This window comes from Alternaria ventricosa, assembly GCF_023758065.1.
Source record: "Alternaria ventricosa strain BMP 2768 chromosome Unknown scaffold_9, whole genome shotgun sequence".
Classification (NCBI taxonomy): Eukaryota; Fungi; Ascomycota; class Dothideomycetes; order Pleosporales; family Pleosporaceae; genus Alternaria; species Alternaria ventricosa.
This window is the reverse complement of record NW_026055689.1, coordinates 271,915-299,610: the sequence shown is the minus strand read 5'-3', so window position 1 is coordinate 299,610 and position 27,696 is coordinate 271,915. Positions and strand designations below refer to the sequence as shown.

The 27,696-nt window shown below is 54.0% G+C and overlaps 5 protein-coding genes across 5 annotated transcripts; 2 read left to right on the top strand and 3 right to left on the bottom strand.

The window, feature by feature from the left end:
• Window positions 1–127: 127 nt before the first annotated feature.
• On the bottom strand, window positions 128–13,448 carry J4E93_005770 (uncharacterized protein; the record flags this gene model as incomplete). Its single annotated transcript, XM_049343689.1, has 4 exons — window positions 128–222; window positions 276–12,111; window positions 12,167–12,239; window positions 13,069–13,448. The coding sequence occupies 4 exons, from the start codon at window positions 13,446–13,448 to the stop codon at window positions 128–130; spliced, it is 12,384 nt and encodes a 4,127-aa protein (XP_049198922.1).
• A 1,063-nt stretch (window positions 13,449–14,511) lies between these two features.
• On the bottom strand, window positions 14,512–15,324 carry J4E93_005769 (uncharacterized protein; the record flags this gene model as incomplete). Its single annotated transcript, XM_049343688.1, has 1 exon — window positions 14,512–15,324. One exon carries the CDS (start codon window positions 15,322–15,324, stop codon window positions 14,512–14,514), a length of 813 nt encoding a protein of 270 aa, XP_049198921.1.
• A 2,266-nt stretch (window positions 15,325–17,590) lies between these two features.
• J4E93_005768 (uncharacterized protein) lies at window positions 17,591–18,429 on the top strand (the record flags this gene model as incomplete). The annotated part of the gene is made up of 2 exons (XM_049343687.1): window positions 17,591–17,796; window positions 17,997–18,429. The coding sequence occupies 2 exons, from the start codon at window positions 17,591–17,593 to the stop codon at window positions 18,427–18,429; spliced, it is 639 nt and encodes a 212-aa protein (XP_049198920.1).
• A 1,650-nt stretch (window positions 18,430–20,079) lies between these two features.
• J4E93_005767 (uncharacterized protein) lies at window positions 20,080–21,105 on the bottom strand (the record flags this gene model as incomplete). The annotated part of the gene is made up of 1 exon (XM_049343686.1): window positions 20,080–21,105. The coding sequence occupies one exon, from the start codon at window positions 21,103–21,105 to the stop codon at window positions 20,080–20,082; it is 1,026 nt and encodes a 341-aa protein (XP_049198919.1).
• A 3,318-nt stretch (window positions 21,106–24,423) lies between these two features.
• On the top strand, window positions 24,424–26,724 carry J4E93_005766 (uncharacterized protein; the record flags this gene model as incomplete). The annotated part of the gene is made up of 1 exon (XM_049343685.1): window positions 24,424–26,724. One exon carries the CDS (start codon window positions 24,424–24,426, stop codon window positions 26,722–26,724), a length of 2,301 nt encoding a protein of 766 aa, XP_049198918.1.
• Between the last annotated feature and the right edge of the window lie 972 nt (window positions 26,725–27,696).

Sequence of the window (27,696 nt, the reverse complement as noted above, 5' to 3'; positions counted from 1 at the left end):
ATACACATACACGCCCTTCCTGCGCCTGCAATGCAAAGAAGATCGTAATATGTAATCATCGAAAAAGCGATATTCGTGAGGAAAAGAGGCCGTTCGTTCGTTGTTTGTGACAGCGAGCGGGATGGGTTTAGGCGAAGCCGAAGTACTCGCCACCAGCTGTCATGGCGGTGTAGAGGGCCTTGCGAAGATCTTCGTACGTCTCGTACTCAGGGAGGTCGAGTTCTGTGATGGTTATTAGCTTGGAGTTGACGTGAGGAGGAAGGGGAATGACTTACGGTTGAAGCAAGTATGACTAGATGGCAGACGATCCTTACTGCCGTAGTCGCGGTGGATGTTGAACTTGGAGAAGCCGTTCATGCCCTCAAGCTCCTTGAAACCATTGAGCGGCACTTTACTAGTACCGGTGACGAATTGAAGCAGCTTGGCTTGCTCTTCCTTCTCGAACGTTCGTACAGCGCGCCAGAACCACTGGATCTGTGGCGAGGCAGCTGTGTAGTTGTGGTACTCGGTGTTGTTCTTCCAGTCATCCACATTGATGTCAGGCAGACCGGAAATGAGAAGTTCGAGCTCCTGTTCGCTGAAGATGGAAACCAGCTCTGCAGGCACAATGTCGTGGAAGCCCTTGAGGAAGTTCTCGAGCTGCTCTTGAACGGCGCCTACAAGACGGTGCTCAGTGATGAGGCGGACGTACTCGTGCTTGTTATCTTCAGTAACGGGAATGTTGCGGCCGTTTTCGATGAGGTCGACGGTTTGCATCTCTCCAAAGGCTTCGACTTCAACTGAGAAGGTTTCCGTTATGATATCCGTGATCTCGTTGTGAATCATCCATTCCAAGGACTTGTAGTACTCAAGGTCAAGCGTCTCCATATCCTTGAGGCTGACCTGCTTGCCCATGATCTGCTTGTAGACCGCTCGGCTGAAATGGCAGTCGAGGACGCGGCCTTCGTAAAGTGCTTTGCCGATGATGCGACCAATGAACTTGAAGAACATCAGATGCTCAGGGTTGATCGAACTAAGGCGATTGGGGTGGAATGTCGTGCGATCGGAAGCGACAGGTACAAAGAGAGCGTAGTCAGCGTTGAACATCTGGCGTGAGATAGACTGGAACCACTCGCGGGTAACACCACCAGCGTCAACACCTTCCTCACCGTGGAAGCGGATGCTGAGCTTGCCAAACTTCATCTCATCGGCCGATTTGAAGTACAGCGACTTGAAAGAGTCTAGGAAGACTTGGTCTCGACGAACAGAGAGCTGGAGAGGCTGGTGTTGTTGTCGGTCGCCACCTCGCGAATGAAGCTTTCGGTTGAAGTAGTTGCGCTTGTTGTCGAACTCCAGCACCTTGGAATTCTTCACAAGGAGGGAGAAAGTTCCGCTCATCAACTTGGGGTTCTGGCGGACAAGATCGTTGAGAATCTTACGGTGCTCTTCAGTGAAATTGAAGAACAAGTTCTCCATCCTGCTCTCAGGTGGTGGGCTAGACAAAGCGAACTCCTTGGGAAGCATCTTGGACAAAGGCATGTCCTTGAGTGTGGTGTTCTTGCAAACGACCATGAGACTCTCAATAAGCGGAAGCAGCGTAGTAGCAATGTTGAGCATGTTGCCGCGCTGGCGGATGACAGTGAGACATTCGCTGAGCTTTTCCCATAGTGGCGCGAAAGCAGAATCCTCGTATAGGGTTAAGAGGATGTCTTCCTTCTGAGCGGGCTCAAGCGCCTCTGCAGCAGCCTCAGGCTTGTCCTTGCTATCGCGCGACGGGTCAAAGAGGTAGTCGAGCGCCGTCAAGGCCCTCAGCAGCTTGGTTTGGTCGGAGCTTGCTGGGGAGAACTTGGCAAGTGCGATGCCTTGGACGTCAGTAGGCGAGCTTGCCTTTGAGACTTGAACTGTCAAGCTCGCAAGATCCTGAAGTGTTGAGCTAGCAAGATCCTTGGCAATACCAAGCAATTCTTGACCGAAGATCTCTTTGGCACCTGGGATGGGCGAGAGGTTGCTGATAACCGACAAAGTCTCCTGGAAGACCTTGCTGTTGCACTCCCGAGCAGCCAAAATCTTAGCGACGAGTCGAAGGTTGGCTTCAGGTACATCGGGTGGTGTGAGCGTACGGTGCTTCTTCTTGTCCTCTTCGGCCTTTGACTCGTCAGGCTTGGAAGTACTGCCCTCGCCCTCAGTAGCGGGATCTGGCTGAGCAGCGTTCTCGGGAGCAGTCGTCATTTCTGTATCTTGACCTTCTGGACGAGTCTCCGTGGCTGTGGTCTCAGCGGGCTCATTGTCAGTAGTCTGACCCTCCGCAGAGGCCTCCGCCTCCTTCTTTGCGTCTTCAGCAGCCTTCTCCTTCTCCTTCTTGAGGACTTGAAGTGGTGCTGTGATGACCTTGAGCAGTGATGTCAATTGCTCCATGATGGTAGAGCTCTCAACAATAAGCTTGCGGTCCAGCAAGGTAAGGAGAGCATTGACTGGGTACTTGTTCGCCTTGCTCTCCTTGGCTTTGCCCTTGCGATTGGCACGGTTCTTGAAGCCAACACCAGTCTCGTGCTCGGTCAGGAAGAACTGCCATACAGCAGGGTTCTTCTCCGTCAGCTGAGTAAGTGTGTTGAGACATTGCTGAACGACCATGAGTGGAGAGACATCGGCGTTGATCGATAGAGCGCCATTCTTGCGGGAGATCTTCGGAGTCTTGTCTGCTGGCTGCTGAGGCTGCTTTGCTCGGATGGACAGCTGAGCAAAGCTCTTTTCAACTGCATTCACATCGGCGCTACCGTCTTGAAGAATGGAGAGCAGGATGCTAATGACCTCGGCACGATTTTGACGGTTCTCGCATACATAGCGGAGGATGGAGCTCAGACTACCCTTGGCGCTTCCCTGTTGTGGGATGAACATGAGCCTAAGGAGCGTGGCAACGCCTGCCTTGTCAAGCATTTGAACGCAAGGACGGGTCTTCTTCTTCTGTGAAGGGTCGTCTGGCTGCGCGCGGCGATCGCGTCTATAGCCGAAGTCGTTGAACTGGTGTAACCGGCGATCTTCTCCCATTGCTCGAGCTTCCGCAGACATGTCAGGTGGAAGTTGGCGCAGAATGCTCTCATCAGTATCCATAAGTACAGCAGCTCGCAGATTGGGGTCCAGCGATGCGAAGAAGCTTGCAGGATCCATGTCTTCTGCCTGTGGAGGGGCGGCGCCAGCACTGCTTTGGTCGCGACGGCGGCGCTCTTCCCGCTCTCGGCGTCGACGCTCCTGCGCCTCCTGTGCAAGCAACTCATCTCGGATTTCTGGAGGAAGAGCAGCCAAGAAGTCTGGGTTGATATCTGTAGGTGCTTCACCTGCTGGACCTGCCTCCTCGGGCGCGGCCGGGGCTTGTGCTTGTGCCGGGGCTTGCGACTGCTGCTGCTCCTGTCGTCGCGCTTGAGCCCGTTGTTCGGCTCTACGTTCAGCTACCTGCTGCATCAAGACTTCCTCGCGCAGATCCTCGGGAAGAGCGTCTAGATACTCGGTGTCGATGCCCAAGTCCGTAATGTCATACTCATGACCTCTAATCGTTGTTGTGACTCGCGGTGCTGGAGGCGCAGCAGGTTCCGCAGGCGCGGGCTCAGCCGCAGCGGAGGCGTCGGCGGGCGCTGACGAGGACTCTCCGACCTCAACGCCCTCCATGGCTTGCGCTTCAGGTGCAGTTTCGGCCTCAGTCTTTGGCTCGCTTTCTGCGGGTTCTTCTTGAGCTCGGCTCGCAGCCTCAGCAGCTTCACGTTCCTGTCGCTCACGATCCTCCTTCTCTTGTGCTTCGCGCTTCTCACGCTCTTCACGCTCCTTCTTCTCTTTCTGTTCCTGCTCTTCCTTGAGTTTGCGTGCGACCTCAGCCTGGCGTTCTTCTAGACGCTTCTTCGCCGCTTCCATGGCAGGAGGAACCATGACCTTCAGAATGGAGTTGACCACTCGCTGGCTCTTCTCTATCGCGCCAGGACCGAACAGGATCCGGGCTTCTTCCTGCCAGCGCTGGCTGGTGTACGCCTTGACGAACGATACCGCAGAATGTGGGTCTTCGCGAGCAGTGCGTGATGTGTACGACTCTCGCATGCGAGCAATGTCGCGTCGCATCCCGCTGTCGAAGGGTGGCATGCCCATGGGATTGGCGAAAGAAAGGTGCAATGCGCCTCCGTGCTGGTGTATTGTCGGGCCAGTAGTAGAACTCATCGCGTTCAAAAGATTGCTGATGAACGAGACTGGGCTGTCGGATTGGCTGAAGACGCGGGGGCCACGGCCTTCAATAGCATGAACCCAGTCGCTCTGGCCTTCGTTGCGCGGCAGACCATCTCGTCCAGCAGAGCGACCACCTCGCTGAAGCAGGGGGTTGATACCGTCGTCAGTAACACGAGGACCCGCACCTGGGCGGTGCGAACGGTAAGCTGGTACAAGAATGCGGTCTCCCGGCCCTGCGGGGAACATCCATGGGCTGAGGCGGTGGGTGTGTCGAACGGCAGGGGCTTGAGCGTCTTCCCAGCTACCTCCCCAACCCATCTCGGGCATGGCGTCATCTTCATCCTCCATTCCAGGATCGTAGTGAATTTCTTCATCGTACTCCTCTTCTTCTTCGTCCATATCTAGTTGGGTTAGCGACCGTGATAAGCGTTCTATCCTATGAAGCAACGGACCTTCTTCCGCCATCTCGTCATCTAAGAAGTCTTCGAGATCTCCGCCTTGTTGACGCATTTGTTCGAGAAGTTGAGGAGGATCAAGGACAAAGCCGAGCGCGCCGGGGCCCATGTTGCCCTCGCCGTTGGGACCACCTGGGAAGTCGTCCTGGTCATCACTCCAGTCATCTTCTTGATCTTCAGCGAGACTGGCGTTCTCGTCATCACCAGTGACTTCCTCCATGGCATCCATGGCCTCATCCATATCGTCCATATCGTCGTCACCTCCATCGTCCATGTCATCCATGTCATCTTCGTCGTCATCCTCATCGTCTTCTGAATCGTCATCAGAGTTGTCATCAGAATCAGAGCCCATTTGGTTGCCATCGTCGTCAACCTCGATCTCGACATCGATGTCGCCGGGGAGACCTTCGATAGGACCCATACCGTCAATATCCATACCCATCTCCCCAAGGATCTCTTCATCGTCATCGGAAACAACATCGTCGTCACCAATATCAGCCTCGTCATACTCCATGTCATCCGCGTAAGGATCGTCGTACATCATTTCTTCACCCTCGTCGTCTTCAGAGTCTTCGTCAGATTCCGAGTCACCAGTTTCAAACATGCCGAGCGTGGAGTTCCGGAACAGATCAGGCGTCTCTTCGCGTGTGTTATCAACGAGATCGTCGTCGGATGCTGTCGAGATCTCGTACTCGTCGGCAGAGTCTGGGGCTGAACCAGTATCGTAGTGCATGCTCAGATCCATGGCAACGTAGCAAAGCCACTTCAACGGCTTGAGAATGTACTTAACCACTCGTTTGGCATTCGGGAAGTTGAGATCAATGTCCGAAATCGCTGTTGTCAGGATAGTGACAAAGTTCTTCTCGTACATGATCTTGGCCATCTGCTTTAGGTTGGGTGTCAGATCAGCGTTCTGAGTAAGCATCTCTCCGTTGGGTCGCTGCGACACCATCCTACTAAAGATGTCGGCAATGCTCAGCAGACGAGAGTACTTCATGTCGAGTGGTTCATCCGAAGCATTTGCATCCTTGAACGCCTTCAGAGCATGCTCAAGGACAAACTTGCGTACGAAAAGCAAGTCTGGCTCAGTTTCCGTATATGGAGACAATGGTACGTCGGTTTTGGGTAGAACGAACTCTCCCGTCTTGTTGCACAGTGAAACAATGACGTCGATGGCGCAGTTCGATGTCGCCAGCTTCTTCTTGAAAGCGAGGTCGCCTTCATGGCTCAAGCTGCCGATAGGCACCACGTTGTTGAGAAGGTAGTTTAGGACACCGGAGCGAGGCTTTGATGGTGTCACGGTGTAAGGGTCTGCCTTCCTGGAGAAGTTGATGAACTCAATCTTCGTGCGGTTGTAGCTCTGCAGAAGCTCAGCGAGACACTTCAAGATGAAGCAGCGATAGATGTAGATTGGGTGTGCTTCAGCTTTGAACACAGGCTTCTCGGGCTTCGCAGACTCTGTAGGTGCGGTGGCTTGGGTGGTGGTGGCGGCGTCCGAGCTCGACTCCTTGCTTGCCTGTCCTTCAGCTACACCTTCTGCGGGCTTCTCTGCGGGCTTCTCGGTAGGCTTAGCAGGCTCAGGCTTATCTTCAGCCTCCTTGTAGGCTAGCAACTCGCAGAGAAGGTAATGGATAACACCATCGGGGTTCTCAACTACAGGCACCTTAAGATCTGAAGTCTTTGTTCGCTCAAGGAACGGCTGCTTAGGCGCTTCGCTAGACTCCTTGGGTTTATCGGCCTCAGCAGTAACCTCTGAAGACTCAACGACACTTGTTGGCTCAGTTGGCTCAGCCGGAGGTGGATCAGTCTTCTTGAGGATAAGTGTCTGCGGTCGCTGATTAGGATCGAATCCCTTAAGTTGAAGCTTCTCGTTGGTGACTTCCACGAAGATCTCAGGCGCACGAATGGCTAGTGCGTACATCTGGCGAGTGTAGCCAGTAGTGTCTGTCTGCCTTCGGTCGCGCGACTCAAACATCTGCTGGATCTCGGTACGCATAATCTGTCGAATCATCTCGTCGTCTTCAATCATGTGACGAAGCACAATCATGAAAGCGCTTCGAAGGCCCTCATTAGTGATACCAGCGAGCTGCTTTACCATGAGGAACAGACGTTGAACATTGCGCTTCTCTGCAAGACGCGTGGCAATCTTACGCGTGCGAGTAAGCATAGCTAGCACTCGTGTCACAGACAGAGCCAGCGACTCATCTTTGCCGATGCGAGGCAACATCTCGATGATTGCGTTGAAAAGCAGATCCTTCTCCTCGATACTGACGATAGGTTGCGGTAAATCGTCGACTGTGGTCTCTTCCTGGGACTCTTCTGTTGGCGGAGTCCATTGGACCTGATGCGGGAGTTGATCCTCAGCCAGTAATCGTTCGACGATCAGCAAGACCTGACCGATCCAAGGTGATGAATCCTCCGGAGACTGATCTGGGAAGATTTTGATGAAGCCCAACAAGGTAGTGAAGTGTTCCTTTAGCTGTTCAACAATAACGTCATAGAAATCCTTTTCTTGAAGCACCAACGCTAGGAGATGGGCCGAAGCTGCGATCTTCTTGCTCTGAGTTCGGAAGTCGTCTTCACTCTGTAGCGACATGAGAGACTGCACGAGCATCATGCCGATCTCGGCACGCATCTCGGGTGGGTCGGGCGCTTTCGAAACGGCGGCAATGATGAGATCTGCCAGCTCAAAGGTGACATCGTCGTGCGAGTTGAGCATGTCGAGAGATCGATCAACAAGGTTCTGGCGGAGCTTGGCTCGCTGCTCATCCAACTGGTCTATGGCAACGAGCTGGGTCGAATTGCCGTTAGCCATCCGCTTCTGGTAAGCAAGAGCGTCCTGTGGCGCGGGTGCTTGACCTGACTGATCACCTGGTACAGGTGTAGTAGACGTAGGCGCATCTGACTCTACAGTCGAAGCGTCGGCGTCTTCCATGTGGACGGACTGTGTCTCCGGGTGTTCAGAACCATCTTCATCCCGCGTTACTTCGCTCCCTGTCATGCTAGCGTCGTCTGGATGCTCGGGAACCACCACTTCAGCTCGACTTGGTGAAGCGGATGGCGGGCCTCGCGCTTGGATCTCATACTGTGGTATAGGATTTCTTGAGGCACTTGGACGGACTTGGTTCTTGCAATACTCCTCCGCCATGTTGAAGTTGTCGCAGCATCGATACAAGGCTTCTTCAGCAAGGCTCTCCTCGTATCCCTTGTCTTTCAAGCGTGGCAAGTGGTCTCCGTTTCGGGCAGTCCAAGGCTTGATTATGGGCTTGCTACGCTTTGGAATCTTGTCGATGCTCTTGTAAGCTCCATGCTCACCTTCGCACTCGAGAACAGATTTCAGTATATTGACAGACGTCTTCACCAACGACGTAGTAGCCTTATCCATGAGATCAGAATTCCAGATCTTTTCCACAGGCACGATAACGGCGTAGCGTATCTCAACGAGGAACTGAGCAGTCAAGAAGTGATCAGCCCTCTCCCGATCGCGATCCGGCCGGGTTTGCATCGATGATGTCTGTGGCGACTCTGAGATGACTTTGAAGTTGATGATCTGGGAGAAGAAGGCCAGAATGATCTTGATACCTCCGAGAGAGAGGTTGAGCACTCGCTTTGACTCCTCACTAGTATCTTCTGCCTGCTTCTGGGTGATTTCAAGCGCCGATTCGTAGAACTGGTTGAGGATGTTCGCCAGAACATCGAATCCACCAAGGTTGCGGAAGGACACAAGCAACAGTGTCAACGCTTGCGATCGGTCGAGGTTTACCTCCACGATAAGCTGTGACAGCGAAGTAAGAATGATGATCCAGTACGCATAGCGGTCTTCAATGATCTCTGATTCCTTGGGACCTTCGTACTCGAGCTGGTCAATGACTGCCTGGGCAAGCTGGTCTGACACGACCGTTGCACATTGCCTCTGGTAAGCCTCAAGACTGCGGCGGAATAAGAGTAGTTTGCCAAGCGACTGGAAGAACGGTGCGACTTCCATAGGTATCCTACTAAGCAGATTGCGGAGAGTTTGCGTATTCTTGAACTGTGCACTGTTCTGGCTTGGAGCCGTGGTCTCAGAAGCTGATCCAGAGGCAGCAGCGTCTCCGTTGGCAGGTGGTTCGGCCGCACTGTTTCCAAGACGGAACACATTGTCGGCTTCATCGTTGCCGAAACCAGAACTGGTGATCCGCGTCTCCTTCTCCCATTCTGTGGGCATATTACGCTGGAGCAAAAGCTCTTCCCAAACACAGCTTCGGTGTAGCTTTCCGAGGCTGTCCACGAGACGTGCGTACATGTCTGCGAGATTGACTTGACTGGAGACATTGTGAGAGGAACGAGTGGTGTACATCTGACTCTGGAAGGTCAAGGTCATGGCTCCGACGAGGGTATGGGCCGACACTAATGCTTTGACGTATTGTGTACCTTGCTGCATATGCTCTGGACTCTGGGAAGTACCAGTGCTTGTGAAAGGTGCGAAGAAGGCTTGCTTGCCTGTGTGATCGAGGAGTGGTTGCAGGCGCTCCAAGGCCACTTGTGTCCGCTTGATCAGAGAAGGTACCGCAATATGGGGCTTCTGCTCAACGAGTACCTGGACAACGTGGCCAAATTGCTCGCACATGCTGCGGTACTCGCTTGCTTTTGGGTCTAAGCAAGCGAGACTTGAAATGTCAAGGATAGAATCTACACCATCAAGCTCGACGTACGCAGCGCACATGGCGTGGTTTGAGAAGAACCCAGAGAGAAAACGGCAGAGTACGCGGATGTACTGACCGGTGGTAGGGCCCTTGGTGCTGTCCTCAGTCTCGGTGATTTGACTGTAAGCGACTGGTTCGTTAGCAGTCTCATCAACATCTTTCATCTCCACATCAGTGCTTGTAGTCCCTGATGATTGAGCTGTACTTTGCTGCGAGCCTGATGTAGAAAGCGCTTGGCGGCCGCCTGCTACTGTGAGCCTTCCAGCAGCATCCTCGGTCCAGAGCTTGGCTCCTACACCTTCCTTCTCGGCCTTGTCCGCGCAAAGTTGGACCACACGCGCGATCAGCTCGCTTAGACAGGCGAGAACGCGTGCCTTTAGAGGTGGATGATGGCGCACTAGCTCATCGAAAGAGTTTCCGATCAGGGTAGGCATCTCCGTATCAGCGTCAAGAGCTTTGATGTGAGCAGGGCTCTCGAAGATCTCGAAGAATCGCTGGAGGGCCGTCGATGACTGGAACAGCTTCATACCGGCTTCAGCCAAGCAGATGCCGTCGAAAGCCGGGGGCAGGGTCGAGATGGCTTCAGCTACAGGCAAAATACCCTCGGCAAGTGGCTTTCCGCCCTCCCTAGGAGCGTATGACGTTGGTGTTGAAGCACTGGGGTCATTGTTGGCTGCAGCCGTCGATTCTGAAGCAGGCTCTCCAGCGACTGTCTCCAAGAACGCATCGCTAAGACCTGCCTCGGCGATGACTTGGTAGCTAGTGGGTTCATTGTTGATGAAGCTGGTAAGGATCGTAACCGCCATGCTCCAGACAGTTGAGCCGAACGTCTTGGCATTTGATAGCACAGTGCGCAAGCTGCTGAGCAGCTGTTGTGAGTCAAGCAAGTTTCGCATCAAGCGATCGAAGTTTCCGCCTGTGTGCGACATCATGTGGTTGAGGAACTTGAAAAGCCAGCGTAGACTCTGCTGGTGATAGAACGGAATTTGATAATCAGTAAGCTGCGTCTTGTACTCCTTGGGCATTCCCTTGTCCTCCTCTGCGAGCTTCTTGGACGTGTCGACCTCATATTGCATCAGATCAGCAATGATTTCGAGCCCCTTCGCGGCCACAAGGGCTGAGAAGGCGTCTCGCAGGTTGTACACAAAGGTATCAAGGAAGTTGAGGATCTTGGGGTGGTTGCGCTCTGCCTTTGCTGTACGCAGCTTGAGGACATCGACAAGAATTTCCAGAAGACCCGCAGCCACCATCTGCTCACCAGTGCGTGTTTGAGACGTCGGCAGAGTGTTCAGCAGAGAGAACAAAGCGTCGCGCCACTCGTCCTCCTCGATATCATCCGGGTTACCAGTTTCCTCGCCAAGGCCAGCGACCAGCTTGCGCACAACGTAGAACAACACGCCGTGGTTGACGTTGACACTAAGGGCGGTGCAAACATCAGCCGCTTTAGACTTGTGCTTTGCAAGGGCCTCGAGCGCGCTCATGGTATATGTCTGCAGCTCCATCGAAATGCCAGTCTCGCCGTTTCCAGGCGGATGGACGAGCTCAGAGAGTTGGTAGGCAAGTTGTAACCGGCGTGGTTCGTCTGCATCTTGCTGACCCAGCTTGGCCATGAACTCCTTTTCGACGTGTACGTAACCGATGTTCGCAATGGACAGTAGGCGGATGGCAACTGCACTGTCGCGCCCTGTGCGTCCCTCGTTGAACATCTTTGCGATGCGGAGCTTGTGGAGGAATTCGTAGTGCACCGTCTCCGGTAGACTTGCGAGTCCTTCCTTTATGAGGTCGTGTATGTCGGTCTTGTGTACTTTGTCCGCTGACAGCTGGAAAGTCTTGGGTCCGTTGGTTGTATTACTGGGTTGTCCGGGAGTGAAGGCAGGTGTGCTCGGCGAATCGGTAGCGGGTGCAGGCTGGGGCTGTCTCGGTGTTCGGTTGGGTCCCATGCTGGACGTCCTCCGTACGGGAGTCGGGGTGGTGGGCGCGGGTGCCTCTGTAGATGCCTGCTTGCCGCTCTCTGCTTCGGACGAGGGGGTGGGCTCATAGTACGAGATAAGGACACCTCCGAACTCCTGCCTCATCGAGGACTCGGACAGAGAGTACAGAGCGACTAAGTCGGACGGACTGACCTTATCAGTGCTGCCAGCGCGGTCCTTGCCTTTGCCTGCTGGAGTACCGAAGACAGGTGCTGCCGTTGCGGGACCTTTTGCGAATGGGCTAGCCAGCTTCTGGACCTTGTCGAGGTTGATGTTGTAGTGGCTGGAGAGAAGGGACGGGTGCAGGGTGGCCGGGGCCAAGCGCATGCGTGCGGCAGCATAGCGCTGAGCGAGGCGATGGCCTAGACGAAGCGTGGCCTTGAGGAGAGATGTGGAGGTCGTGTTTAGCAGCTTGTCCAGGCGCTCACTGCTGGAATACAGACTACGGTTCCCGCAGTTCTCCAAGAGCATGCGCGTGAAGTTGAGGATCTGCTCGACCAGCTCGCGATCGCCATCCCGGGATACGTGCAGGGTATCCAGGACGGCATCGGTCGTGGTTTGCTCGGAGCTGGTGCTTCCTTCCTCGGCATCGCCCTTGAGCAGCAGCCGGCGCTGGAAGGCCTGTGTCTGGGGCCCATCTACCAGGCCATATTCCTTGTTGAAGAGCTCGAGGATGTGGTCGAAGCGGTTGAGGGCGGGGATCCAGTGGTATGCGTCACCGCGGGGAAAGGGCCAGTGCCTGGGGAACGAGGCGAGATGTGCGGGCAGCTGGAACAGCGGTATTGACTCTGTCGCTTTCACAAAGTCTGCTATCATCGACGACTACGCGCTGTGTTAGTAGTGGCGAAGGAGGGGAGCGCGGGGAGCTGCAGCTTACCAGAGTCGACTCATGTCGCGATGTAGCCTGTTTCTTGATCTTCATGTTTGCGCCGGGCGCTCGGAAGACGAAGCTTGCTCACATGCAAGCTCTATGAAGCCGGTGTCTAGCGAGCAGTGGTTGCGTGTAGGCGGTCGGATATCACGGCGCGGTGGTCGTGGCGTGAGAGGATATCTACAGGCAGGCTGCGATTGCCTTTACCGGAAGCGCAGAAACCCAAAGTGGCTGCGGCTTTAGTGGAGCGAAAAGCGGGGTCGTGATGATGTATGTCGTCGGTGGGTCTGCACACAAAAGCGGTCGCCGCGAAATGTTGCGATGGCTACAAGCGGGCGGGTTGGCGGACAAGAGGCGTGGGTGGTGGGTTGCTGGTAGATTCCACGGTGCAGGCGTGGATCTTGGGCAGCTAGTTGGGGGCTTGGTGGCAGGGTGCAGGTGCCAACCGTGAAATAGCGGGAGCCTCTGTGTCGGCAGGCGGGCGGTGGGTGAGGTGAAGGTGTTGTTGGAGCTCCAGCTACGAGCACCGCAAGTAGCAGTTTCCGCAATGATGGAGACGTGGTCCGTGCCCGCTGATCCAAGCTTAGAGCGTCACGAAAGCGACGCGCTGTCTTCACTGTCTCTGCAGACGGTGAAGAGACGGTATCACGCTTGCGGTTACGCCGGGCCTGTTGGGGCGCTCGTATGTCAATCCATGGGTCGATTACACTGACGTCCGTCGTCCCAGATAATTCCCGATAGCAGACATGTCACTATCGACACCAAATGACGTTGCATGTATGAGCATGTAACTCCGAGAGTTGAAAATGATATTACGCATTACTGAACAACACATCGATGACCATAGAAGAACCACCATCGTCGACTTCATGCGATTCCCTAGTCTTGTCCAGCACCACTAAACCTACCAACCCCCCGTCCCACTCGCCGACTCCTCCCTCTCCCTCCCCTTCCCATCCACCAACCGAACTGTCTCCTCCAACACCAGCAAATCCCTCTCAATCATCTCCGCCCAGTTCTGAATATCCCCCACCTCATTCAACTTCTTCGTGCCCCCCTGCAGCAGTTTATCCCACTCGGCAGTCTGTTTCGCCAGCGCCGCCGTCTGCTTCGCTAGCTCCTTTTCCTGCTTTGCGATTGCGGCAGAGTTGGCGTGCAGGTCGGCGGTGCGTGTGCGCATCTCGTTGTCGACGGATGCGCCGACGCTGGCGAGGGATGCCGTGACGGCTGCGCGCGCTTCGGTTTGGCGGCGCTGGGCTTCTTCGGGCGTGGGTGGTGGGGAGGGCATGATGGGTGCGTGGTGTTTGGTTTTGTCTGAGAGACGATATTTAATGGATTTCGCGTTGGTAAGTAATTTAGTAGTTCGTCTTGATATGGTAGAGGTAGGAGAGTGTATGTGCTCGAATGGTCCGCACAGCTGCTCTCCCAGCGAATGATCGTCCGCGAGCTACTGCGTAACTCCACCATAGTGGCAGACTACCTAGTCTCGCTTCGGATCTTCTTGGTATGCTGCGTAACATGGTGATTGGCGATTTGGGTCTTCTGCCGGCGCCGTTGGAGGCCGCTTCTGGCTCACTGCGTGATGGTGTAACGGGGCTTAATGTGAATGGCCGGAGGACATGCTCAATCTATGGTTACGACTAGCATCAGGGCACTTCCTAATCCCGTACCTTTGTCTGCAACTTGTACACGTGTACAAGGCTAGTATGCATGTCGTACGGCGTGACCATGGAATTCTACGACTGGGTGGCGGGGCGTCAGTTGTCGTCAACGATCTGGTTTGATAGTACACTGAACGTTGCCTTAAACCAGATATTTTCTCGTCTTCAGGATGAGAGGGTTGAATCTGTTTATTCGTGCGCCTTTAGGCTCGTAGTATGATATGCGCTCCGTATTGATGTCATCTTTGTACCGTGAGCTTCTCATGCTGGAAGTTTGACAAACACAAGGCAAAGAGAATTCTGAAAGGGAAAAAGCCGCAATGAAACTTTCACGCATCGAGAGTTGTCGCTGGTGTCGCCTTCTCATCAAAATGGTGGCTGAAGCCTGTGTCGTTGCGGCGATTTATCAAAGCGGGGCAGTCAGCGGGGAGCATTCGGGGCAGTCGGGGCAAGCGACGGTGCCACGATCAACACCTTATCGTAAGTTGCCTATCTGGGATACAGGCTAGTCGACGAGCAGATAACACTCAAGACAAGAAGCTCAATGATTCTGGGCCCAATTCAATCAAATTCGTAAGACAACACTACAATCCAAGAAGAAAAGATAAAAGAAAGTAAAGAAGGTCGTAAAAAATCCCCAAGTGATCCAGCCACACATGTATCCAGCCCCGAATCCCATCAACTCAACGCTTAAGCCTCGATCTCCTGAGCAGCCTGCTTAATCGCCTCCTGCATCTCAGCGTTCATCTTTTCAGCTTGCCTCTGCAACTCAGCGTCCCCGGCCATCTGCTCCGCCTCCCTCTTCGCGTTCCTCGCCTTGATCTTCGCCTGCACACCCTTAATCTGCTGGACAAGGAAAGCAACACCCTCATCCGCGCGGACACCATATGTCAAGTGCGCAGGCAGCACGCTCAGCGTACCCAGGCAAACAGCATCGCCGGGCTGGCAAATGATCTTGACCTTCTCCTTGGGGAAGTTGGGGATCTGGTTCCTGTCCTGCAGCTTCTGGGTGTCGCCGTAAGTGACGACACCGGCGATTTGCTCCATGACGGCGGGGTCGAGGCCTTCGATGGCGCGGTGGCAGACAGCGGCGCCTTGGGAGTAGCCTGAAGCGACGATGACGGAGTCGGGGCATTTCTGCGCCATGCTGTTGAGGGTGTCGGCCATCATGTTCTTGGAGCGTGTGTCGGTGCCGCCGGGGAGGACGTTGGTGCCGATGGAGGCGGCGTAGGGGATTCCCTCGGTCGCGACAGCGTCGGCCCCGAATTCTTTCTTGAGGCCGTTCGAGGTAGGGGGTCCGACGACGGTTCCCATGTTGCCGATCTCGGTGGAGCCACGGGCAAAGGCGAAGAGGACGTCTTTGCAGCCGCCGCGGCTGAACTCGCTCGAGCTGGATCCTGTGCCGCCGATTCCACCACCGAAGAGCTGGCGGCTCTCGATTTCGATGGGGCTGGCGGAAGCGAAGCCGGCAAGGGCGGCGATGAGGACGGATTTGGTATACATGGTGTTGAGTGGTGAATGGATAGGGGGAAGTGGGATGGAAGTTGAATCTGCTATTGACAAGAAGATAGAGAAGAAGTGAAAAAGGTAGGAGCGAATGTAAGCACCGGGCCTGTGAACTGTAGTGTTGCTGGCAGTGTTGACTGATGATGATCTCCAACTGAAGCCGGCGTCCTACCTTCTTATAATCCCAAGATGTTCGGCCAGACGTATGGCCAAGCTCAATCTACCCATGACGACGATCAAGTCGAAAAGACAGGGCATAGTGCCAGGCACCGCCAAGGTATCAGTGGGCTCATCGATGAAGTGGAAACAACCGGTAACTAAAATCGCAGCCGAGGAAGGTGTTCGTCGACTCGACACTGGATTGGCCAACTCTGTATCGATGTATTACAAGGACAACAAGCCCCAGTCATGCAACTGCTACCAAGTGCTGCCAAGTTGGTTGAGTTCTCATGAGAGTCATGGTGGAGATGGGGTACGGAGGAATACCAGTCCCACTTTGAGCCTCCTCGACTCGAACAACCTGTACGGTCAACCATTCAGGACCTTCAAGTGATCCGACAACCGAAAAAGCACTATGATCATTCATGCGCTCGGACTTTACTTTTTAGTCACCCCGGCTGATCTTGCTACAGGGCAGTGCCCCACGCGAGGATGTTCCTAGTGCGTCCGCAACGTGCCTGCCGTGCCTCGGTACGCTGTGAAGTCTGCTGTGAATCATTGGCCATAGTGACGTCCGTCTCCGAGCTGTCAGTGTAGGAGATTGAGCTGACAAGAAAACGGCTGTCTCGAAAAAGCGGAATGACTTCATCGCAAGCAATGCGAGGAAAACTCTCGACATAAGATGCGATTGGGCAGTCTGCGGATGGCGATATTCCTGCATGATACTGCGGTTTTGCATATAGCGAAGTTCCTGTTCGTTGTCAAGAACGCTTCCAAACGCAAATAAGCTTTCGCATATTTGCTGCCGTTGCTGGTATAGGGCTGATCGACGTCACGGGAGCGTCCCGTTATGGACCGTGTGCTATTTTAAATTCGCCTGACGCTCTTAGCTGTTTCAACACCCAACGTGATACAAAAAGCAAGCGCACCAAAGATGGCCAAACGCTGGCAACGCCAGCATCGCAACTTGACCGTTGTGAGCGGAATGCGCCGCACATGGAAGCCATGCCTTCTTGCCTTTGACTGCGACGTCTGGTGACGTTGGAATTCTTTTCGCAAAGGTACTCCAATAGATGGATGTGTTTGGTGTATGCGATGCTGGCAGACTGGGCATGTAAGACGAGCTTGCTTCCACCCACGGCATTCTGCTGTCAGGATGCTTCAGGCGATGCTGATGCAATTTGGCCAAGGGTGCCAGCCATCGCAACACCCTTAGTGCACGACTCTATACCCTGCTTCATCCTGCGGACACCAAAAACGAACAGTTCTTGGGAGCAAAAGAAGCAGGTACAGCATCAGCCACTGCAGGGTGTTGCCGTTGTTGAGGATCTTGGATCTTGCGATCGATGCTTCCATGATCTTTCTGCAACCCCATTCATCCGCACCACCTGCCCGCGCTGGATGACTCGCAAGGAAGGCGCGATCATTTTAACCTTACGCCTGGTATTAACCGTTGAGTCGATGAGTCGCTGAGTCGCTCCAACCCTGAGCTTCTGGCAATATGACTCGGAGGGAAAACGGCATTGATTGTGATGAACATGTCGATGCTCGCGTTCGCTTTTCCAGACTGTTCATCTCGCTAAGTGCGGGGCGCTGTTGAACACTCTGGGCCTGGAGCCGGGTCGACATTGACATTGCACAATCTTCGTTATCAGGTCTATTGCGGTCAGTGCCGGGGGTTTGAGTCGTTCGAGAGTCGTTGTAAGGAGGTCGTTGGAGGAAGACGATGGTGCCACGTGGGTGCCAGAGGCGGAAAGTTAGAATGACGACTTCACCCGGCGGTGGTCAAAGCGCGCCGTCCGGCGAACCTTATGAGATGCGCGTTAAAGACGAGGAACATACACCTCTACGACTCGTACGTGTAACCGTTGGAAAGGAAGACGCGCCATACAGACTTCGGAATGATTGATACGAAGCAACCAACCTTGCGGAACAGGGATGGTTCCCGTCGGAAAGCATCCCACTCCCAAGCCTCGCGATAACGATAACGTATGGTTGGGCCAAGCAAGCCAACGACCAAGGAAGATACATTCACGCTGCACAAGACCTATACAACTCTCAATCCGGACTCGAAAAGAACAAGAGAACAATTCCAAACTCCAAAATGCACGACCCCGTCGCCTCAGCAAAAGCCCAAGAAGCAACCCACCAATACACCTTCCGCCCCGCAACCCCCGCCGACATACCTGCCCTACAATCCATGATCGCATCCTCACTCCGCAGCTTGGGAAAAGGATACTACACAGACGCCGAGCTCGATGGCTCGATAGGCTATCTCTTCGGTCCAGATTCCGTTCTGATAAAAGACCAGTACGTATAATTCCAACCAATAGATCAACAAGAATAAGGCGTCCGTCATCAAGTGTCATCAAGCATCATCCGTTTGCGGAAGGTAGGGGGGATATGTACCCCTCTTCTCCACATTGCCAAAGACCAGATCCAGAAACCTTAGTAGTGGAATGGGGAGGGGAAGAATGTTAAGGATAGTAAGGTTGATGATCTCGCAACAGAACATACTACATCCTCCACCCCCTCAACCAGCCCCTCACAATCTGCGCCTGCGGCGGCTGGTCCTTCCGCAAAACACTGTACGGCGGTGATTCCGCACCTTCTCCCCTGCGCATGCCAGAAAAACGCGATCCAGCCGTTGACCGCGCGAGCATACGAGCAATCTTCACGAGCCCGCAGTATGCGCGGAAAGGCCTGGGCACGATGATGATGCGGTATTGTGAGGCGAGGGCGAGGGAAGGCAAGCCGGATGAGACGGACGGGTTTAAGACACTGGAGATGGGGGCGACGCTTAGTGGAGTGCAGTTGTATGAGAGGTGTGGGTATGTGAGGAGTGGGAGGGTGGATGTCGTGCAGTGTCCGAATGGGGAGGGGATTCGGATTTTGCATATGACTAAGGATTTGGATGAGGAGGAGGCAATAGATGGGGTCTGAGATAGGGCTGGGAAGGGGAGGAGGGAGTTGGTAAAGTGTAGACCTAAAGATACATTCTGCGAACCGACCCTTCCAAGGTTGTCACGATCGTGGTATTAGCCGTGACCCGTGAGCTTGTAAGCGAGATCTAAAGTGGTACCGTACACGGCGCAATGATGACCCGTGTTAACGACTTCCTGCACGCTGGTGAAATGCGGTGATGTGTTGTCAAGGAAGCGTGAACCCTGCCGCTTTGGGTTAGTGGATGATGGACGCCTCGCGGTAAGGCACCCGATCGGGCGTATCTACTGCTTGTGGCGCTATGGTGCGGTCTTGATTGGGGTATCACAGGGTAGAGCAGGAAAGAGAACTCGAGTAAGAAGCTTGGTGGCTCGTATATCAAGTATGCGAGATCTTCCGGTTGTTTGAGTAGACGATTTCTAGTTCCTCTTTTTCGCGGATCACGCGAATTGTTATAACTAAGGCGCCGATATTTGGATTGTTAGCTTCACCCTGGAGTTGAAATCATACACCGCCAGCATGTCCGATCCTAAAGCCGCCGCGCTGTCAACGGCTGTTGTCATCATCACCGTACCATCGGGCACGTAGTCTCACCGTCGACGTCCATTCGATAATGCCAGCATACGTGGCTTATGGCTTCAGAGTCTAGCCGTTAAAGTTGCTCACCGGGGACGAGAAGAGTCATTCTGGGGTTCGAATGGCGTAAAAATCCGGGGAGTGTTTGGTCTTCTCCGGACAGGCGGTGGCATGTGAAGTCACTCAAACCTGCCACGAGGATGCGAGGGCCAATGGCACGCGAAGCAATGATCATCACCGGACCAACAAGGCACCTACCGCTTCAATACGCGCGGTCTGCCAGCATTACGAACAGCGAGCGGGGCGAAGAGTATTTGGACTGGAGAAGAGGTCTAGACGGAAGCGCTGGCGGAATTGGGTAGCAGCGACAAGAGCCATTGCGGCAATTCCTGACGACGCCGAAGTCGGGTACGAGTGTGTCAGTCACGGTTTCACTTGATGGAGCAGCGGGAGGCAAGAGTGTAAAACACTTTTTTTTTGAGGGGACTAGGATATGTTATCGCAGAACGCACCAGCACAATGAAACCGAACGCATCCGGCTCCGATGCCCAATATCAATCCCGCCACATGCTCCCAGTGACCCTCCATTTTGTCGTAATTCAGAAAGCAAAAAGATTCAACGCAAGCAGTGCACATGAGTCAATGACGCGTGTTCCAAAGTCACCTTCCAGTCAGACCAGAAGCCAACAACGCAAGTCATGACAGCCGGGGTATCGAAGAGTGAAGTAGAGGCTTTGTGCAATTTCGTCGTAATCGTAGGCTGTGTGCATGACTCGAATCGTGCCGTGTCGTCTACGTATCGGAACTCCAAATCCCAAAGACGCGAAAAACTCCAAAGGAAGCCAAAGCCCAGAACATAAGAGAAACAACCGGCATCTCGCCGGGAAGAGGATCGACTTGGCCACAGATAGGTCGGTGACAGTTGTAGTAGCTAATAGTCACATTGGTTGGAAGCTGGGCGTGCGCCAAATCGATGCGAAACCGGAAGTACTCCAAAGGTGAAAGCTGACATCCAGACCATGATGTAGCAGCGTGAGTGTCATAGTGTGGGGCTTTGTGCGTGGAAGGAGGTTGTTATGACTCCAGGAAGTCGTCCATCTCCTTCTCCAGACCCTTGTTCCAGAGGTACTCGTGGTCTGGCTCGATGTGGTAGTCAACGGGGAGGTAGACGTCTTCCATGGTGGGGATCTTGCAAACCTGGTCCATGGGGTACTGCTCGATGGCGGGGAGCTGGTTCCACATGAGACCCGGAGGACCCTCCTCGCGGGGAAGAGGAAGGAAGCGACCAACACCTGTCTTAGCTCGGTCATCGCCCTCCCACTTCATTTCAGCCATTGAGGGCCACGGAGCGATTTCGTCCTTGCCGTTCTCCCAGTCGTTGCACCAGATGGTTTGTTCACCTAGAGCGCGGCCGTAGTTTCCAATCTCTTCGAAGTTGCCTTCTAGACCGCACCTAGTGAGCGTCTTCTGGATGTCAGAGGAGATGGGGGAGGATATGAAACGGGCGTCTTCCTTGCTCTTGACCTGGTTTGCGAGCTTGTTCGCCTGCGATGCTAGCATGGCCTCTTTGTGAGCAACATAGTCGCTCAACTTCCACTTTGAGACGTCAGAGTTCTTGAAGAGTCGGCGCATTGCATTACGGATCATGAGAAACTCTTGCTGGACCTGTGCGTCCGGGGACATCCAAGTACGAGAGTTGCGGTAACTACCCGCACCACCACCTCCTCGACCGTTGTAGCCAGCTCCGAATCGATTGTTGCCACCGAACCCACGACCAGGAGGACCATACACACTCGGCTCGTTGTGTTGCTTCTGTCCGCGCTGATGAGGGTTAGTGTAGCGGTCTACGGTGCTCCTGCGGAGATCAACACCACCGCCGATGGCCAAACCGTTGAAGTTGAGGTTGTCTGGGCTGATGGGGCTATTAGGAGTCTCAAGACCATCGCCGCTGGAGCGAACGTCAGAGCTCTCGTCATGAAGGGTATCGCCGCTAGAGTCGGACGTCGGAGATGTGACTTTGGTATCCTGGAGTTCTGGTGCAAAAGCCTTGCTGGGCGTCACGACTGAGTCCCCAGTTACGACTTTGATGGGATCGACCATAGAAGGTGACATTGAACGATGCCTGATGGGGTGGTGTGGGAAGAAAGATAGGCGCTGAGGCTGTGCAATGGTTCGAGCCCTAGAGGTAAAGGCCAACGGTGTTCAACTTTGCGTGGGGCTGTAGCGTGTAGGTGATGTGTGGATATGGTAGAGAGCAGCGATGTGTTGAGACTGTAATTTGTAGGTCTGATAGAGCCAAGAGTGGTAATGGTAGGAGCCCAAGCGGTTACGAGAGACTAGATCAATCTAGGTACTCCGACTATACACGAAGTTCAATTAGCAAAGATTCACTACACGTGCGCTGGTTCGGGTCAAGAGACAGCGTCACCGCCTTCGCGATGGTGGTCGGTATAAGTTTGCTGCCCGAACACTTGGTTCGCGGGATGAGATAGATAGCGCAAAACCTTCTGTCATCTGCGGGAGACCAGTAGACGAGGTTTGAGTCGACACCGCCCCAAAGTTTCGGAGAGTGCGGCATCGATGTGCAATGTTTTTGTCACATACCTGAGAGTCTGGGCCTTGCAAGTGCGGGGTTTACAAGATACCCGGGGAGATAGTGAGGCGCCAAGTTGTTGAACCCGAGCGCTTGTTCTGAACCTCAAAGTGAGCGAATGAGGCAGACCTGATTGCTCACATGTACAAGCTTACGAGGAGTGTAGTTGGTAAGTTGAGTTGATTATTTGGTGAAGTCTTGGGTAGAAGAGGTTTACCGACAGAAATGTGTGTTATTGTAGCGCTGAAAGTTGCCTAATAGATGTCTTAGCTGCCATAGGTCCTGCCTAGCGATGATAGAAGGTGAGAATGAGAGCGTACGTTCTGCGTGATCGAAGTTATTGTACTCTCAGTAGTAGCCTGCGATATCGGTCACCGGGCTCAGGTACGTGTTCACCTGCTCGACCAGCGGTGTATTGAGCGGAGCGGGGACTGGGATGCGGTACGCTGTCGCGAGAGCGGTAATATTGGAAAACGATTGCGGTCTCTTCGGCTGTGCGCTCTCCAAACTGATAACAAAGTAGAGGACAGGAGGGACGATTCGGGCGAGTAGTAACAAGTGCGGTCGGTTCGAAAGCGGAGGGATCTGATATGTACTGCGAGTGGTTAATAAAGTTACGTCACGTCAGGCAATGCAAAGTGCGAGCAATTGGGAGGTTCCGGAACGAGTATGGCGCGAGCGTAGTGAACGAGTGGGCAAAGCGGAGTGGGTAAACAAGTCGTAATTTGCGGTTGGTGGGGTAAGGTGAGGTTTCTCGTCACTGAGCACGGCCTGCACGGTCGAGTTGCAACAACGACGCCCGGGCTCATCGTTGACGCGGAACGTGCTGGAAGCTCGAGTTCACCTCACCACTCCTCAGACTCCAGCAGACCAAAAGCGGATAACGGATGACGTGTAGCGACCAGCGCTATCAAGGAGAGGCAAGCGGACGATAATCATAGACGGTGATGGTGAGAATAAACGAAAGGGGTTCGGACAAAAAGATGGTGATTTGGAGAGGAGTCGAAGGCTCAAAGATGAAGTGCTGTTATATGTCTTGGTCAGCAGGAGATGTAAGGAAAGCGCGCTCAGAATACGACAAGAGCGTGCAACGTGAGGAAGCGACTGCCCATGAGGACTGTTGGCAACGACAACCTCGGCAAGACTTATGCATCTCCTCTCATTCAGCGACGTGTCGCACTCCATAGCAGTGAACTTGTATCACAAGACTACCAAGGGGAATTGACATGAGCGGTTCAGCGGCGATTAGACATACATCCTACGAGGTCATGCATCTCATGAAGCAGGTTCTACATTGTGAGAGTCAGTCATGTCACTCAACCTAACACCTCAGCAATCTTCCAGAGGACAAGAGAGATGGCAGAGGCGATGCCGATATACAAGATAGGTTGGATATATCGGTGGTGCGGTGAACTCTATGGTGGTCTCGGTGTTGAATTCTAAAGACGTGTGATCCGGAAGGCAAATGCGTAACCGAGAGGAGTCGCATCAATATGTACAGCGTGGCCATGCAGAAAGATCTTGGACGTGAGCTGTCGTCGTTGGCGTTGATGCAGTACGGAAGAATGTTTGAAAGCGGGTTCGAGGAGATGAAGTTGGGACGACAGGGCCGTGTTTGAGCCTTCTAAGCGAAAATGGCATGATTGGACAGAGGCGGCCGGGCAGGAGCGACCGGCGCATGGCTCCACACCAGCGCTACGCCGCAGCCACGCATGCAACTTGGCGTATTGATCAGATTTCTGGCTACGGCATCTTCACGGTCAAGCATGACGGCGCGTGACATGAACACTCGTTCTATTTTGGAACTCATCGAATGCGCAACATCTGGCGGCGCTGTTGATGGAATTTCTGGGTGTGAAGTTGGGTCTTTGACAGCTGCAGAAGACCAGACTGGGTATGACGTCTTCGCTAGCTGCAGAAACGCGAAATCAAGGCATGACGGCGCCACAGGCCTTCGGACAGCCGTGCGGCGACGTGTTGCTACATAACGTCGGCGTCGCGCATCTCTCCGCGCCTTGAGCACCTCCTCTGCCATCGACCGACGTTCAGAGGTCGTGTTCCCTTGCGCTCGACAACCCCATCCTGCGACGACCCCAGATGTCACGAGGTCGTGCACCTGCCTTTCTCCACCGTCTGCGGGAATATCGCACGCCAAAGAGCGCAAGCCGTGGAACAAAGGACACCCGGCTCGACTTGCGACAACCACTCGAGGACAAATCGGCCCAAAATAACAGACGCTGGCAGTTCGATCTGTTTTAGCGTCTTGTTTTGGGCCTTTCTACAACTGACCGGGTGACTGGTCGGGAGTGGCTTGCTCCACTTCTGCGGGCGCGTATTCTCGGGCCACCACCTTTCCTAGATTTGCCTATTCTAACTTGAGCCTCACGATCGTGTATGCCCTGCTGAAACTCTCTGGTCGTGCAGGCCTCTTCTCGAGGTATCATTGGTACCTAGTGGAGAGGCCTGTTACTGGTCCTCGCTCTCTCGCGGTACGTGGATTCTCCAGTCATTTCACCCTAGTCGCTGTGAAGTAGATATTCACAGCGGTCTTCCCCACTCCAGGCTCCTTCACCACGCTGCTTCACTACCACCTTTTCCTATTGCATTGTACGGAGCGTTGGGTTTTCCTATTGTTGTCTATTGTCTTCACATTGCAATACTTCGCCTAATACCTTTTCCTACGTCGCTACCTTGTCTCTGGAAGACATTCATGACCTAGCTGGCCTACTACCACGACCGCACTTGTTTACTGATTTATCATCGATCCTGAACCTCAGAGTCTAATACGCCAGCCAGACCACGTTTCACAGCCATACATCTTCGCCATGGCTTCCTCCGCGAACCAACAGCAACTCTTTCCACCTGTGCCTCCATCTATGTCCGCTGGCGATAGTCATGAGATGCGAGACTACTACCCATCGCAAGATGCACCACGACCTACAATAAACCAGACACCAAACTTCAAACCATACCTCGGCCTTCGAGCTAGGCTCTCACAGATATGGATCAATCGCTGGACGATCCTACTGCTCCTAGTCCTTGTGCGACTACTTATCGCCATCGCAAGCACCGACGCAAGCCTCGTTTCCGCCCGTCGGGAAGCCCTCAGTGCTTGCACCCAAGTCGAGAACATCGGCAGCTCCATGGCCTCCATGCCCCACTACATGGCCAAGGGTGTCAACGAAATGACAGCCTCCGGGGTTGAGAAGGCAATCAGTGGCCTCATGCAAATGCTCGAAATGAGTGTCACGGGTGTCGAAGAGATTATCCTCTTCGTCATTCACATGATGACAAGTACCTACCTCTGCCTAATCACCCTCGCTGTCAGCGGCAGCCTTCACGCCGCTGTGGAAATCGGCGAAGCTATCAACAAACAGCTCGACGAAACAATCGAGTCTGTCACCGAAGACATGGGCGACGCCGTCAAGTCCGTTTCCGACGGCATCAACTCCATCATGGACAAGATCAACTTCAACCTCCCGGGATTTAACAAACCAGAGATCAACCTGGACGACCAGATCAAGAAGCTCAAATCACTGGAGATGCCTCCTGATATGTCGGAGGGTCTCCAGAAGCTTAACAACTCCATTCCGAACTTCGAACAGGTGCAAAACTTTACGGATGGTATCATTCGCCTGCCTTTCGAAGAGGTCAAGAAGTTGATCCGCGGCATGGACACATTCGAGTTCGACCGCACAGTTCTTCCCGTGCCACAGAAGGAAGCACTAAGCTTCTGCTCCGACGGCAACTCGATCAACGAGTTCTTCGATGATCTGATCGAGCTGGCCTACAACGCACGGAAGATCGCGCTCGGTGTGCTCATCGTCGCCGCCATCCTTGTTTGCGTCCCGATGGCGTGGATGGAGATGCGCCGCTACCGGAAGATGCAAGAACGTGCTGCTCTCTTCGCCGAGGGCCACGATGGTATGGACGTCGTCTTTCTCGCGTCCCGGCCAACATCTTCTGGCATCGGCCTGTGGTTCGGCAGGCGCTTCGGCTCAGCTCGTCGACAAGCTGTCATGCGCTGGGCCTGGGCCTACGCCACCTCCATTCCCATGATGTTCTTGATTTCTCTGGGCATCGCTGGTCTCTTTGCATGCTTCTGTCAATACCTCTTGCTCAAGGCCATCGAAGACAAGACCCCAGAGCTCACGGATCAAGTCGCTGACTTTGCCGGAAAAGTCGTTGAATCGATGAACAACGCGTCCATGTCATGGTCTAACGGCGTTAACGGCGCCGTCGCTGACTTGGACAACACCATCAACGACGACATCTTCGGCTGGGTAAACACCAGTACGACGGCAGTCAACGACACTCTCAACTCCTTTGTGGATCAGATGAGCACCACGCTCAACGACACGTTCGGTGGCACTGTACTTTACGACCCGATCAAGGAAGTTCTCAACTGCCTGATCGGCCTGAAGATTGCCAGCTTCCAAAGTGGTCTCACTTGGGTCCAAGAGCACGCCCACGTCAACTTTCCTGGCGTTGCAAACGACACGCTATCTATTGGAGCCCTTGCTGAGCAAAGCGACTCAGACTCTGCCAACCAACTGCTCGCTGACCCGAACGGCAAAGCAAAGGACGAGATCACCGAAGCCGTGGAACGCGTTATCGACAAACTGATGAGCGGCATTCAAACCGAAGCGCTCATCTCCACCGCCCTGATCCTTATTTGGCTCTTCATTGCCCTTGGTGGCCTTGTCTACGCTTCGACCCATCTATTCCGCCGTGACGATCCAGAACTCGGACGCAATCCCTATGTCGTCGACCCCACTCTCGACCGTGAGCCCAAGGCCAGCGCCGATTACCCCACCACCGCGCCACCGCAATACGTACCCAACGACTACAACGTGAACAAGGCAGCGCCATACACGCTTGCCCCCCGACCATTTTCAACATTTGAATCTGGCGACAACATCGAGCCAGCAACAGAGAAGGTCGGCCGAGTTGGGTTACGCGCGGTGACCGACTCCGCACGCCCAGGGCATCTACGCACAAGCAGCCATGGTCAGCTCGCTGATCCCTCACCTGCCGACGACCGCTCCGGTCCGTTCTCCGACCCCCATCAATACACTCAGTCGCCCTATCCGCAGGAAAAACAGCAGCAGAACCCGTTCATCTAAGATCCGTATTTTGTCGAAAACATCTGTAAGCCAGTCGTCAACCACCTGACCTTTCGGATTGCCTTCTGCGTCAACCGGCCAACGACTGGTCTTACTACGAGACAATCCTACGAACCTGACCGACCTGCGATGAGCCGTAATTGCTCAGACCGAACCTTGCGTTTGAAGTTTTCTTTTCCCCTTCCTTTCACGATGATGCGATAACACGCTCTCTGAGGAAGGGGTTCGGGCACATGCATACCGCGTTGATGAAGCTTGCTTCTCCGCTGTGCTTGTGCCGGTGTTTTGATTCTTACATTTTGGCCCTTTTCTCAATATACCCTAAACCACGATGTAATTCTCTTTGTGTTTATTTGTCTTGTGTTACTGCTCTCTCTTGCGAGTGCGTGTTGGATTGATATCCCCTCATCGCCAAAAGTTTGACAGCGAAGCTTTGCAGACAAACTACTTTTGTAACTTTCCATCACTCTCCATGCTACTCGAGATGTTTTGTGTGTTTGTCTGCAGATGTCTTTCCATCAAATGATGAGGTTTTGTGTATATCTCCTTGAGTATGTCTGTTCCCGAGGTCCCTTACGCCCGATCCTCTGTCCAGCCCTCCTACATCCCCGTTTCCCTTGCCCTTCATTCCCACACCTCGACGCTGTATCGCCGCCGCACCCCGCCTCGCCGTGGCTTGCCCGCTTGGCGCGCTGCACAGGTGACCTCTTGGTGTGCATGATGATTGTGGTTCGAGGCTGCAACGGGGGTAGTGCTGTGTTTGCTGGACACGAACCGGCAATATGTGGATATGACTCGCTCATTCGCCACGCCCCTCCGACTCCTGTTTTGGCTCACCAGCCCACTTCTGGCTTTGTATGCTTTGCACCCGTTGCTTGTGGCTGCGTGTTTGGGGGTCAAGAGGAGGGGTTGATGTGCTGATTGGTAACAAGCGTTGTGCTTTCCTCCTGTTTTCCTTTCTTCCAGTGCTTT